General features: G+C 38.2%; 1 protein-coding gene across 1 annotated transcript; it reads left to right on the forward strand.

Moving 5' to 3' along the window:
- Positions 1–538: 538 nt before the first annotated feature.
- LOC105481727 (transmembrane protein 69) lies at positions 539–1,918 on the forward strand. Its single transcript, XM_011741438.3, has 2 exons — positions 539–604; positions 713–1,918. The coding sequence occupies exon 2, from the start codon at positions 809–811 to the stop codon at positions 1,547–1,549; it is 741 nt and encodes a 246-aa protein (XP_011739740.2). The 5' UTR covers positions 539–604; positions 713–808; the 3' UTR covers positions 1,550–1,918.
- The last annotated feature ends 13,365 nt before the right edge of the window (positions 1,919–15,283 follow it).

Raw genomic sequence — 15,283 nt, forward strand, 5'->3', positions numbered from 1 at the left:
TAGATGTGTATTTGTTTCAGGTAAGCAGAGGGATGACTTCATGTCCTGCACCTGTGGAGATAAGCTATCCTAATGCAGTTCTGCTGAATTTCACCCTGGCAATGGCGTTTACATTGCCAGGGTGAAATTCAGCAGAACTGCATTAGGGCAAAGATCTTGAGCCCCATGAGGAATTTCCTTATGGGAAAATTCTGAGGGAAGTATGGAGCTCTTTTATCTTTTTAGCTATCTTATCTAGGAATAAAATGGGAGGCAGGTTTGCCTGACATATTTCCCAGCTTGACTTTTCCCTTGGCTTGGTGATTTTGGGGGTCCTAAACTTTATTTTCCTTTCACAACACCTTGATCTTGGACTTCTAGCTTCCAGAATTGTGAGAAAATAAATTTCTGTTGTCTGAGCCCCCCAGTCTGTGGTACTTTCTTATGCAGCCATAGCTAGCTAATACAGTATGCCAATCCAGGCAACAACTATTTATGCAGCATTTTAGCTTATAGAAGTCAACCTTATGAGATCCTTGGAATTAAAGTCCACGTCCTGATTGTTGCGGTTGTTCTCCACCTCTCCGTGCAACGCTGGCAAGTCTCAAAGTCGCCACAGGTGCAGGCTGGGATGGGAGGCACCAAGGATTGGTAGTAAATTGGAGACGCGGGCACTATCGGGCAGGGTTTCCCGAAGACACTGGCGTCTAAACCCCGCCTTCCTTTCTCAGAGAAATGCCCCTGATTCAGTGCCTCCACTTAGCTGCAACAACTCGTTAATCAGAACTGCCTGGCATCTTCCTAAACAAGACTTTCAATAGGGGCCAGTATGCTTCACTTCATCCAGAAGTTTTCTCAAGCATCTTCAAAGATGCTGAAGTGCTCTTTCCCAGTGGGACTAAGAGCCAGCAGAACAGATATACTTTCTCTCAAGATGTCTCTCCAGCAGAACTTTTCCCCATTTCCAAGGCCTTGGCTTTCCTCATCATTTCCGGTGTATATGAGCAAGACACAGTGCTATCATACATCTCCCTGCAGCTTTAAAAAGGAGAAGCAAGCACTTCCAGCCGGGTCACCAAGCACCGTCAGTTACATAACTGACAGCCCAAAGCCAGCATTATATGTAACTCTGGCAGGACTAATCCCCTTCGTTGCTCCACCACTGGTCATGCTGATGACAAAAACTTATATTCCCATATTAGCTTTTACTCAGATGGCTTATGGAGCCAGTTTCCTATCTTTCTTGGGTGGGATCAGATGGGGTTTTGCTCTACCAGAAGGTAGTCCAGCCAAACTAGACTACCTTAATTTAGCCAGCAGTATAGCTCCTCTTTTCTTTTCATGGTTTGCCTTCCTTATTTCTGAAAGACTTAGTGAAGCCATAGTCACAGTAATAATGGGTATGGGGATAGCATTACACCATGAATTTTTTGTCTTACCACATTATCCCAACTGGTTCAAAGCCCTGAGGGTAGTAGTCACTTTATTGGCTACTTTTTCATTTATAACCACTTTTGTAGTTAAAAGTATTTTTCCAGAAAAAGGACATAAGAGACCTGATCAAGTATAAAAAATATAAAAATACACTATAGATAACATTAGTATGCCGGCTACACCTTCTTCTACTTCTGTTTGGCTCTTTTTTCCCACACCAATGGTAATTTATTCTTCATAGATTGTTCTTCATTTCTAGAAGTTGTTATTTCATAGTAATTACTTGAGCAAAAGCTTGAAAATCCCTGACAAGTACTTTTCTTTTCTTTTTTTTTTTTTTTTTTTTTGAGACGGAGTCTCACTCTGTCGCCCAGGCCGGAGTGCAGTGGCCGGATCTCAGCTCACTGCAAGCTCCGCCTCCCAGGTTTACGCCATTCTCCTGCCTCAGCCTCCCGAGTAGCTGGGACTACAGGCGCCCGCCACCTCGCCCGGCTAGTTTTTTGTATTTTTTAGTAGAGACGGGGTTTCACCATGTTAGCGTGGATGGTCTCGATATCCTGACCTCATGATCCGCCCGTCTCGGCCTCCCAAAGTGCTGGGATTACAGGCTTGAGCCACTGCGCCCGGCTGACAAGTACTTTTCATCTCATAGTATATTAGTTTTCACTCATTCATTTTACGAATAGTTATCCACTTAAACATTTCAATTATTTTAACTGTCTTGAAAATTAAAATAAAAGATTAAAAATCCCCTTTGTTAAAAAAAAAAAAAGTCCACGTCCTAAACATGTCCTCTGCAACATACTCTTTTGCACATAACAGATGTTTAACAAGTATAAACTGAACAAATTAATTTTAAAATACAGAAATAGTACATGATTTGTCTACAAGAATATTTTAAAGCAAGCTTTGAAATACATTTTTTTAAAAATACGTTTAATTTTTAAACACAATATTAAGGAGAAGGGCTTGTAAGTATTATGATGTTCTACTATGAATAATACCTAACATGGTATTATGATCTTGAAAAAGCTTTTATATATATGGTAATTGGATTAGTTCCTTATCACCACTATAACAATTTACCATAAATAGAGTAACTTGAAACAACACAAATTACCCTCTCCCAGTTGTGGAGGTCAGAAGTCTAAAATCCAGGTCTTGTCAGGACTGCTGCCTCCCAGAGGCTTAAGGAAGAATCTGTTTCCTTCACTTTTCCAGTTGGTAGAAGCTGCCTGCATTCCGTAGCTCCTGGCCCCTTTCCCCATCTTCAAAGGGCATCCCTCCAACCTCTGATTTTGTCACCACATCTTCTTTTTTTGACTTTGATCCTCCTGCCTTCCACTTATAAAGAAACTTGTGATGATGTTAAGCCCATCTGGATAATCTCCTCATCTCTAAATCCTTAACTTAATCATATCTGCTAATCCCTTTTACCATAAAAAGTAATATACTCACAGATCCCAGTGATTAGAACCATGGACATCTTTGGAGGACCATCCATCAGCCTACCACATATTTGGGCAAGCTCTGGGCTAGTCACGCTGTAATAGAAGCAAGTGAAGAGGCTAAAGCAGCCCTGGAGACTGCCCAGAAAAGGAAGTAGAGAAGAGAACCTGCTCCAAGGAGAGTATAAGTGAAGGCAGACAGGCAGGCGAGGGTCAGTGTTTAAAAGACATATCAAGCTCAGGAGTGGTCCCAGAAAATGAAAGTAAAATTTGTTCCCAGTTCCTGTCAAGCCCACCGCCATGGTAAATTAACTTTTAATTTATTTAGTAGGATGGAGAAATGGAAAGTATATGCCTGCTAAATTTGAAAATTAATTCCATTTAAACGATGAATTCTGGAAATCATTCCAGGTCCATGTCCTAAAAAGTACTTAACCCTTACAGAGATATCATATTAAAACATAATTTAATGACCAATAGGTATATGAAAAATACTCAACATCACTAATTACCAGGGAAATGCAAATCAAAACCACAGTGAGATATCATTAAATATTAGTAAATTAGTATAGTTATTATGGAAAATAGTATGGAGATTTCTCAAAAACAACAACAACAACAAAAAAAACCAGAACTATTATATAATCCAGCAACCCCACCATTGGATATTTATCCAAAGGAAAAGAAATCAGTATACCAAAGGGATACCTCCACTCGCATGTTTATCACAGCTCTATTTACAATAGCAAAGATACGGAATCAGCCTAAGTATCCATCAGTGGACAAATGGATATAGGAAATATGGTATATATACACAATGGAATACTATTCAGCCATGAAAAGAATGAAATCATGTCACTTGCAGCAACATGGGTGGAACTGGAGGTTATTTTATTAAGTGAAATGAGCCAGGCACAGAAAGACACATATCGCATGTTGTCACACACATGTGGGAGCTAAAAAAGTTGATCACATAGAGATAGAGAGTAGAATGATGGTTACCAGAGGCTGGGAAGAATGTGTCTGTGGTGGGAAGGGGGTAACAAAGACAGGTTTGTTAACGGGTACAAACATACGGCTAGATAGAATAAGTTCTAATGTTCAACAGCAGAGTATTGTGACTATATAGTTAACGTATTGTATATTTCAAAATAACTAGAAGAGAGCACTTAAAATGTTCCTAGCACTTGGAAATGATAAACATTGGAGGTGACAAGCACCCCCCAAACCCTAACTTGATAATTACACAGTCTATGCACATAACAAAATATCACATCTACCCCCATAAATATGTATAATGTGTATTAATTTTAAAATGTCAAAAAAAAAAAAAAAAGACTGAGCATGATGGCTCACATCTGCAATCTCAGCACTTTGGGAGGCCAAGATGGGAGGGTTACGAGAGCCCAGGAGTTCAAGACCAGCTTGGGGAACATAGTGAGGCACCCTATCTCTACAAAATCTTTATTTTTAATTTCAAAATAATTTGATATGTAATAGTTTAATCGCTTTAATAGCACTGCTGAGAAAGTGACACCATTAAATTTCAGATATATATATATATATATAAAATGATTATATCTCAGTAGGAAGTATAGACCATAAAGTTTAATAACTTATTTTGAGATTATGATCAACTGGGTATCCTGGGTAGGAATTTTACAGAAATATAAGATAAACACAAATAAGCAAAAAACCAAAACAATTTTGGCTTGGAAAATAAATGGCAAACTTGGTGGTTTTGTTTTGTTTTGATATTTTGCCAGAATTTTTCAGATGTATTATCTACTTTGCTTAATTAGTTCAACCTTATAGCTGCATGAAGTGAACATACTTTATGACTCTCTTTAATCTTTCTACCAGTATCTATTGTTAAAGCAAACTAAATATAGCCTGAGAAGGACTCCGTACTTCTATATTTGAGTCCTTGTAGATGAACTGTAATGTAGCTTAATAGTCAGACAAGATTGAAAACCTAATTTAGAAGTATGCAGTTGTAATAATAGCTGTGGCCAATCCCAGCAGCCATACTTCAACCACTCATAGGCTGCTAAGTGTTCAAACTGTGTTCAAATAAGGCAAACGCCAATCTGTAACCAATCCAGCCATTGCTGTACCTCATTGCTAATTTTTGTACATCATTACCCTCTTTTTGTTCTATAAATCTTCTTCCACCACGTGGCTGCACTGGAGTTTGTGAATCTGCTGCAATTCTAGGGGCTGCCTGATTCATGAATCGCTCATTGTTCAAGCAAACTCCTTTAAATTTAATTTGGGTAAATTTTTTCTTCTGTCACTATTTACCAACTAACTATAAAGTTTTAAGATTTTTCCTAAATATAAAACTAAATTATTTTTATGACTTACTGAAAGTTAAAACTACTAAAATTATGCAAAGTTTCACACACACACGAACGTGTGTCATGCCATGAAAATATTCAAAACATACAAAAGCATCTGAATAATTTTGAAACCTCTAAAACATAACATGTTCCAGGGGCCGAGGGAAAACTTCCCCTTAGCTTTCCAAAGGTTCACTTAAAGTCAACTGACAAAAGGCAGATTAATAGGAGGAAGGCATACAAATTTATTTATTTGATCATAGTTTTATATATGACACAGGAGCCTTCAGGATGAAGAACAAAAGATATAGAGGAAACTGTTCATGTTCATGCTTAGGTTCAGCAAAGTATGGACAGCCTTGTAGAAATATGACTGGACAAAAATGGCATGGTCTAATACAAACAGACTGAGCGAGGAAGCCCGGCAAGGCCTGTGTGTCTGGATTCTTCTTGGCCTCTACACAGCATTCCTTCCTTCTGGGTGTAGGACGGGATCCTCTAGAATGGGGGCTCTTACAATCTACAATCAAACAAAGTAGGTCAGATAATTTCTTTGTGACCAGTTTTTACACAGAAAGGTGGAGGTAAAGTTAAAGTAATATGTGTAGGTTTTTATGGCTGACTTTGGGAAAAAGGGTTCTGGTTGCTACGACCCACCTTGGAGGAGGGATTCTAGTTTCTATGGCTAGCCTCAAAGGAGAATGAGGGGGCTAGAGACAGGAGGACCAGAGAAAGTCAGAGAAAAACTTTTGCTTCCAAGCTGCTCTGAGACCTTCATTTCGGTGTATTATATTCTGACCCCTAACAATGTAAATCACACATCACCAGGACTGTTTTTAGTCGCTATTGTTCATACGTCTGAGTAAATAGATGCATTCAGTATTCTCTGTCACTGAGTAGAGTAGCAAATAGGAGTTCATTTAACAGTTTAAACTTTTTACTAGCTGTGTAACTATAGGCAAATCACATAACTTCTCTGAGCCTCAGTTTCCTTCTCTGAAAAATGAAGGAACTAAACTAGAGGATTGCATAAGTTGCTTCCTACTCTCAGATTCTATTATTTTTAGGTCTGTGGGTCCACTTTACCCACATAGTAAAACCCCACTATGGTGAATTTCAGATCAATTTTATAATTTTTAGTCAAATAAAATGTTAGGAAGTCACATATTATTAGAATTAAGAACCTAGAAATAAAACAACTGAGAGAGAGAAATTAAGTGAAAAAAAGCCCTGGTGCATATAAAGTTCTTTCACTTTTTTTTATTTCAATAGGTTTTTGGGGAACAGGTGGTGTTTGGTTACATGAATGAGTAATTTAGTGGTGATTTCTGTGATTTGGGTGCACCCATTACCCAAGCAGTGTACACTATACCCAATGTAGAGTGTAGTCTTTTATCCCTCACCACCTCCCACCCTTTCCCCCAAGTCCTCAAAGTCCATTGTATCATTCTTATGCTTTTGCATCCTCATAGGTTAGCTCCAACTTATAAGTGAGAACATACAATGCTTGATTTTCCATTCCTCAGTTACTTCACTTAGAATAATAATCTCCAATTCCATCCAGGTTGCTGCAAATGCAATTATTTCATTCCTCCTTATAGTTGAGCAGTATTCCATAGTATATATATACAACAATTTCTTTATCCACTCATTGATTGATGGGCATTTGGGCTGGTTCCGTACTTTTGCAATTGAGAATTGTGCTGCTATAAACATAGGTGTGCAAGTATCTTTTTCGTATAATGACTTATTTTCCTCTGGGTGGATACCCAGTAGTGGGATTGCCAAATCAAATACTTTTTTTTAAAAAAGGAACATCCATACATCAATGTAATAATAGCCGTCTATGACAAACCCACAGCCAACATAATACAGAATGGAGAAAAGTTGAAAGTATTCCCCCAGTAACTGGAACAAGACAGGGATGCCCACTCTCATTATTTCTATTCAGCATAGTACTGGAAGTCCCAACCAGAGCAATCAGACAGGAGAAAGAAATAAAGGCATCCAAATCAGTAAGGAGGAAGTCAAACTGTCACTGTTTGCTGGCTTGCTGATGATATGATTGTACACCTAGAAAACCCTGAAGACTCCTCCAAAAAGCTCCAGAACTGATAAATGAATTCAGCAAAGTTTCAGGATACAAAATTAATGTACATAAATCAGTAGCTCTGCTATACTTCAGCAGTGACCAAGCTGAGAATCAAATCAAGAACTCAACCCCTTTAACAATAGTTTCAAAAAAAAAATAAAATACTTAGAAATATACCTAACCAAGGAGGTGAAAGACCTCTCTACAATGAAAACTAAAAAACACTGCTGAAAGAAATCATAGATGACACAAAGGAATGGAAACACATCTCATGCTCATAAATGAGTAGAATCAATAGTGTGAAGATGACCATACTGCCAAAAGCAATCTACAAATTTAATGCAATTCCCATCAAAATACCACCATCATTTGTCACAGAACTAGAAAAAAAAAAATCCTAAAATTAATATGGAACCAAAAAAGGAGCCCGCATAGCCAAAGCAAGGCTAAGCAAAAAGAACAAATCTGGAGGCATCACATTACCTGATTTCAAACTATGCTATAAAGGCTATAGTCACCAAAACAGCATGGTACTGGTATAAAAATAGGCACACAGACCTATGGAACAGAATAGAGAGCCCAGAAAGAAACCCAAATGCTTACAGCCAATTGACAAAGCAAATAAAAACATAAGACACCCTATTCCACAAATGGTGTTGGGATAATTGGAAGCCACATGTAGGAAAATGAAACTAGATCCTCACTTCTCACCTTATACAAAAATCAACTCAAGATGGATCAAGGACTTAAATCTAAGACCTGAAACTATAAAAATTCTAGAAGATAACATCGGAAAAATCCTTCTAGGCATTGGCTTAGGCAAGGGTTTCATGACCAAGAACCCAAAAGCAAATGCAATAAAAACAGAAATAAATAGGTGGGACTTAATTAAACTAAAGAGTTTTGCACAGCAAAAGGAACAGTGAGCAGAGTAAACAGACAACCCACAGGGTGGGAGAAAATCTTCACAATCTATACATCTGACAAAGGATGAATATCCAGAATCTACAATGAACACAAACAAATGAGCAAGAAAAAAAATCCCATCAAAAAGTGGGTTAAGAGTATGAACAGACAATTCTCAAAAGAAGATATACAAATGGCCAACAAACATATGAAAAGATGCTCAACAGCACTAATGATCAGGGAAATGCAAATCAAAATCACAATACGATACCACCTTACCCCTGCAAGAATGGCCACAGTCAAAAAACCAAAAAATAATAGATGTTGGTGGTGATGTGGTGAATAGGGAACACTTCTACACACTGCTGTTGGGAATGTAAACTAGTACAACCACTATGGAAAACAGTATGTAGACTCCTCAAAGAACTAACAGTAGAACTACCATTTGATCCAGCAGTCCCACTCCTGGCTATCTACGCGAGGAAAAGAAGTCTTTATATGAAAAAGATACTTGCACATGCATGTTTATAGCAGCATAATTTGCAATTGAAAAAATGTGGAACCAACCCAAATGTTCACAAATCAACAAGTGGAAAACGAAACGGTGGTGTGTGTGTGTGTGTGTATATATATGGAATATATATGGAATACCACTCTGCCATAAAAAGGAATGAATTAATGGCATTTACAGCAACCTGGCTGGGATTGAAGACTACTATTCTAAGTGAAGTAACTCAGGAATGGAAAACCAAACATCGAATGCTCTCACTCATAAACGGGAGCTAAGCGATGAGGATGCAAACACATAAGAATGACAAAATGGACTTTGGGGACACAGAGGGAAAGGATGGGAGGGGGTGAGAAATAAAGACTACAAATTGTGTTCAGTGTATACTGCTTGGGGATGGGTGTGCCAAAATCTCACAAATCACAACTAAAGAACTTACTCATGTAACGAAATACCACCTGTTCCCCCAAAACCTATGGAAATAAAAAATTTAAAAACAGTAGTATTCATAATAATTTTACCCTTAAAAATAAAATAAATGAAAAAGAAACATCAATTTCCTTCTCTCGACCTATTCTTCCACAAGCTCCTAGATGCTGCCCGGGTGATCCTATTGTGGAGGTTGCAAATTCAAGTGTATTCTCCAGAAGGAGTTGTTGACATATATGAAGCAAGAAAACAAACAAACAAAACAAAACAGAAGCTAATTGTTGTCCTTGGCAAAAGAATTATAGAACTACATACAGGTGTGATCTCAGAGCTGCAATGCAAACAGCACAGAAACAAGATATTTGACAATGTCTAGCAAAGACCAAGAGGAGAATTTCTATAAGAAGACTCAGAGTATAGAGCCAGGAGAAGGCTGTGGGCCAAGAAGAAAACCATTACAAAGAAGAGTTTGCTGTAACAAAGTTATTTCTCCACAGAGAAATAACTAATGGCCCACAGCAGGGGCAGAGAAGTAACTTTATTATAACAAACTCTTCTTTTTTAATAGTTCTCTTATACTTGCACATTTAACCACGAATGTCCCCTTACCTGACTGAGGCTTACCTGGCCTGTCCACCTGCAGTAGTCACCCCCACCACCCACTGACTCTGTGTGGAAAAGGCCAACGCATTTTCGTAGAGAAGAACAGATGGGTGCATATGGCCGTAGGCAGTTCTGTCTTCCCAGAAGAACCAGCTTGTTCTGGCAGAAGGGTTTGGAAAATGAACTGAAGGAACCACTCTGTTCAGACAAAGCAAAAACATCACCATTTCTCCTTTTGTATGCATAATTGGAAGCTACATGTATTAATCCTGTTGATCAGAAAAAGCTGGTAAACAGAGTATGTTGTTTTCTGGGACCAGCTGAGAATAATTTCATTTGATCTCATATTTAGTAAACTGGGTTGTAGGGGATTGAGGTGGGAGGAGGTAATCTTGTTTCACTAAAGAATCTTTTAAGTGAAGCAAATTTGGTCAGAGATGCTATCAAAACCCTTTCAAAAACAAAATATCCCCTGCCCACTAGCCCAGTTTGACCCATGAGAAAGACAATGGTTTAGAGACAAAACAAAAGCAAAATGTATGCAATTACCTATTATTTTTATCAAATCTAAGCTGCTTAGACCACCATGGTTTGCTTTTTTCCTCTCCATATCAGGTACATATTGTGGGAAATCTGGGTGGTTTCCCAAAAGGCATAGTAGGAAGTATGCAGTCGTTCAGGAAAAATCACATTCTCTAGTGATCTCCAAATAAGAAAGTGTCCTTCCTAACTCCTTTATTTATTTGCTTTTCCAGTTCATTGCTCAGCACTTCATCACTGACCTCAGGGATGAGGCTGGCTTGTTTGCGAATGGGCAGATGTCCCTCATTGGACTTGGTATGCCTGTGACAAGAAAGGCTAGAGAATATGAGACCAAAAGAACATAGGGGATCAATCTTGAGTGCAGCTCCTCAGAATCTGCTTAAGGCAAGCAGAAGTCCAAGTTGCCCAAACACTTTGAGTTCTGCTGTATCCTAGTATGGTGGGTCTGGGAGGGCAGCTGATGTCATAACACCCAAATGTGAAGCAGAAAGCAAGTGTATATAATGTGGGACATAGTTCTTTCATGGTCTGGCTTGCCTCAATGGTAAAGCTATAGTACATGTACCTATGAATATTAGATACTCATATATGTTAATATTATTGCTTTAGGCCAGGTTTTAAATATTAAATAGTCAAATGTATTCATTTTGTTCTTCTAAATGGAGTTTTTGAAAATGATTGAGTAGTAGGATCTTCAGGGTTAAAATTTTGGGTAAGAAACCTGGTGTGGCTAGTCTATGGGTCTAACTAGTGGCAGATTAATAGGTTTTCAAATCCACTGAAACTAATGATTATTTTCTAAGAGTGTTGAAGAGCTAAACTAGGACTCCTGGTTACCAGGCATCTGCATGAAGGGAGCAATAAAGCATTGTTATTGTAAGGTCAGGTCTCAAGCTACCAGCTAAGCATCACAATCTTGGCATAGCATATTACTTAAACAGAAAAGACAGAGTCCTAATAATACTATATTTTTATGTTTCTCTAAAGTAGATTAAACAATACTACACTTTTTATTTTTCTCTAAAGTAGATTAAAATGTCTCTGTTACATTATTTCTTTCTGATTGTGTGTGTGTGTGTGTGTGTGTGTGTGTGTGTGTGTGCACGAGAGAGAGAAAGAGAGAGAGAGAGAAATGGAGCAAATTGAGCCCAGCAAAAACAAGTGTCTTGTTCAGCAAGGTAACAGATTGAATTAGATATACTGGAGTTTCCTCATTCTAAAATTTCTCTACAAGATGCCTAAGCAACTAGACAAATCAGTTAAAGTCCGTGATTGATATCAAAGAGGGCAAACCACAAACAGATTGAATTTTCACTTTCCACCAGACACATGCTTCTGCTTAAAAAAGCTACCAGTAAATCTTATCAATTATCTCATGTGAAAAATGGTACTCATGTTGCAATTTCAAAATTTCTTCTAAAGATAAGCCATTCAGCAACAAGATCTGCAAATTATCTGATGTTAAAAGACGGGAAAAATTGTATTTTCTTCCATCTGACACAAACAGAAATCACTCAAACTCAAGAAAAGACAGGTCTGTGATGTAATCAGATTATTTTAATTGTGTAAGCCAAATGTTTTTCTGTTGCATTATAGAAGCAAAACAGCAGGACTGTCGCTTTTCATGCTCATAGGTCAATATCAGCTCCTTAGGGATGCTGATGTGAACATGTAATAACTTCCAAATCCGAAAAGTTGTTCAATCTTCTACTGGAGAAGAAAAAGGAATGATATTTTGAACATATCTTCTCTACCATACCAGGTCAGCCCTCAGATATATTTTGAATTTTATTTAAAATTGTTTTCCACAAAAGCTTTATATGGAGCATTCTATATATGATAGATTCATACAATTTTAAAAAGTCAAGGTAATAGCCTGCTAATGAGCTTTAAAGCTTCAAACAGACAAAGGTATTTCCTATTCAATGCAGGAAAACTTTGGTTGACATTGTACTTGCTCTCATGACATGTTGTAACAGATATTCCACTGAATTCATTTTGTCAACATACAATTTACCTCTACTTTGGTAAACATGAGCTTTCTCAGTTATGCTGCCAGACCAAAAGGTCCAATTTTCAAAAAGATTTCACAGTATTTAAGCAGATGTTTAAACAATTGTTTCTGTGTAAACAAGTAAAAAGTGAGCAGGCCCTAGAGAGAGGTATCCCACATGAAATTAATATCCTTTGTGTGACACTGCCTACCCTATGCTGAGCTGTCGGTTATGCACGTTAGCTGGTGTGCCCAGGGGCCTGGAAGGAGCTCAAGGGTGAGACGTGGCTTGGCCACAAACAAAAATTTTCCCAATAACTGTTTATAGCAATGATGAAGCTGGCTTCAGAGCAGACTCTGTGTGGTTTGTCTCATGTTTATGAGCAGCTCTTAGTAAACAGGAACCAAAAGGTTTGAGCATGGGTTGTGCAGACTGTATACTACTGTCAGGCTTCGAGTGGAATGCAGGAAGGAACTCTGGGTTCCCATGGAGTCAGTCAGAGAGATGCTTGCTTGTCCCTGAGAAGGCTGATGCAATGGTTCTATCAGCTTCAAGTCACCACGCACCGAGGAACAGCCCAAAGGGACCCTTGGAAAAGATGATGTTGCTTTTACCTGGTCTCATGTGACAACATGTAAGTGGGAAATCAGAACTGAAATTGTTTCCTACACAGGAACTAGCCAACATAGGTGGTGTTATCTGCTTCGGGTGTGTTCTGTGTGAATCCATGCCCACGTCCCAGGCCCCAAGAGTCTGTGTGGAGCCGAGTGATGGGCTGATGGTACCTCTTACATGAGGCCTTTTGGGAGATACTGAGAAAGCACTGGACTAGGAATTGAGGCTCCAAGCTCAGATTAGTCATCATCTGTGTGTCAGAGCTGGTGTCTCCTCTTAAGTTTCACTTTCCAGAGTTTCACCCTCTTCACAATCCCTTCGTCTCTGCCCTGGGTCCGCCCCTCATGGCCCTCCCCAGGGTCTTTTAAAGTCTCCTAAATAGTTTTCCTGTCTCCAGTCACTCATCTTTTTAATCCATCCTTCAAGAATTATCTTTTCAAGGTTACATTTGTTTTTTGAATATAAAAGAAATGTGTGTCTATAATGAAAATAATGATGCTAAATATACAAAAGCAAAAAAGCCGAAATCACTCATACTCTCACTTTTTTTTTGTATATGAAATGAAAAAGGAAACTCCTCCTTTCCTTCTCTCCTGACACTTCAACCCCCATTCCTGTAGCCACCATCAAGAGATTGTTTTATATTCTTCCAGACTTTATTCTGTGTTTATAGGAACACATATTTTTGTTGTTATTCTTTTGCAAAATGAAAATAGAATCAGGCTATGAATATGGTTTTGCAATGTGCTTTTTCTTTTACTTACAATGAATAGTTTTCCAAGTCAGTACATATGAATCTGTTCTTTCTTCTTAACTGCTACCTGAATTTCCTTTGATGAATATTCTGTAATTGATTCAAACATTTTCCCAAAGATTGAGAGTTTTTCTCCAATTTTTGACTAGTTAACAATACTGCAATTAGCATCTTGTGACATATTTTTTATACAATTAAGCTAACATTTCTGTCGGGTAGAACTCTAGAAGTAGGATTCCTTGTGAAACTGCTGGGTCAAAGGTCATGCATATTTTTAATTTTGATAAATGATGCCAATTTACAGATATAGCTTTTAGTATGTAAAAGCTATACCTGTATTTACTCTCATCAATACAATATGACAGTGTCCATTTTTCCTCACCAAGTGTGAATGTTATTAATCAATTGAAATGTTGCTAGTCAGGTGGGTAATACAGTATCTTATTACTGTTTAATTCTCCCTTTATAACTGAATCCTTTTTTTTTTTTTCCAGAGTACTGCTCTGTCGCCCAGGCTAGAGTGTAGTGGTGCAATCTTGGCTAACTGCAACCTTCACCTCCCAGGTTCAAGCAATTCTCCTGCCTCAGTCTCCCGAGTAGCCAAGATTACAGGCATGCACCACCACCCCCGCTAATTTTTTTTTTCTATTTTTAGTAGAGACGGGGTTTCACCATGTTTGCCAGGCTCAAATCAAACTTCTGACCTCAAGTGATCCACCTGCCTTGGCCTCCCAAAGTGCTGGGATTACAGGTGTAAGCCACTGCACTCATCTGGTGAATCCTTTTTCAGGTTTATTGGACATTTATATCTGCTCTTCCATAAATGTCTTGTTTATATTCTTTGTCAGTTTTTTTATGTGGCTAATTGTCTTTTTTATTCTACTTAGTAGATTATTAGTAAAATATTCTAGATATTAATCTTTGCTTTAAATATGTTGCATATATTTTCTCCCAATCTCTCACTTATATTTTAACTTTATATTATCTTTTCAAGTAAAAGATATCTTTTCAAATAAAAGATAATATAAAGTTATAATATATTAATAGTTTCTTCTATGATTTCTAGGTTTTCTATCATTCTGAGAAAGTCCTTTGCCATCCCAAATTATTAAAATGTGTTTCATTCCTTTTCTTCTAGCACTTTTGTAGTTTGGTTTTTTTTTTTTCTTTTAATGTCCAGGTCTTTTTTTTTTTTTTTTTTTTTTTTTTTTTTTTTTTTTGAGACGGAGTCTCACGCTGTTGCCCAGGCTGGAGTGCAGTGGCGCGATCTCGGCTCACTGCAAGCTCCACCTCCTGGGTTCACGCCATTCTCCTGCCTCAGCCTCCTGAGTAGCTAGGACTACAGGCGCCCGCCACCGCGCCCGGCTAATTTTTTGTATTTTTAGTAGAGACGGGGTTTCACTGTGGTCTCGATCTCCTGACCTTGTGATCCGCCCGCCTCGGCCTCCCAAAGTGCTGGGATTACAGGCTTGAGCCACCGCGCCCGGCCTAATGTCCAGGTCTTAAATCAATGTGGAGTGTGTGTTTGTGAAAGATGCAGCACAGAGATCTAATTAGATAGTCAATTATCTTAACATCATTTAGAATAATGCTTTTGTCTATTACTTCTTAAATTCCCCAATTATCATACCAAATA

This window comes from Macaca nemestrina, chromosome 16, assembly GCF_043159975.1.
Source record: "Macaca nemestrina isolate mMacNem1 chromosome 16, mMacNem.hap1, whole genome shotgun sequence".
In the NCBI taxonomy this organism is placed as follows: Eukaryota; Metazoa; Chordata; class Mammalia; order Primates; family Cercopithecidae; genus Macaca; species Macaca nemestrina.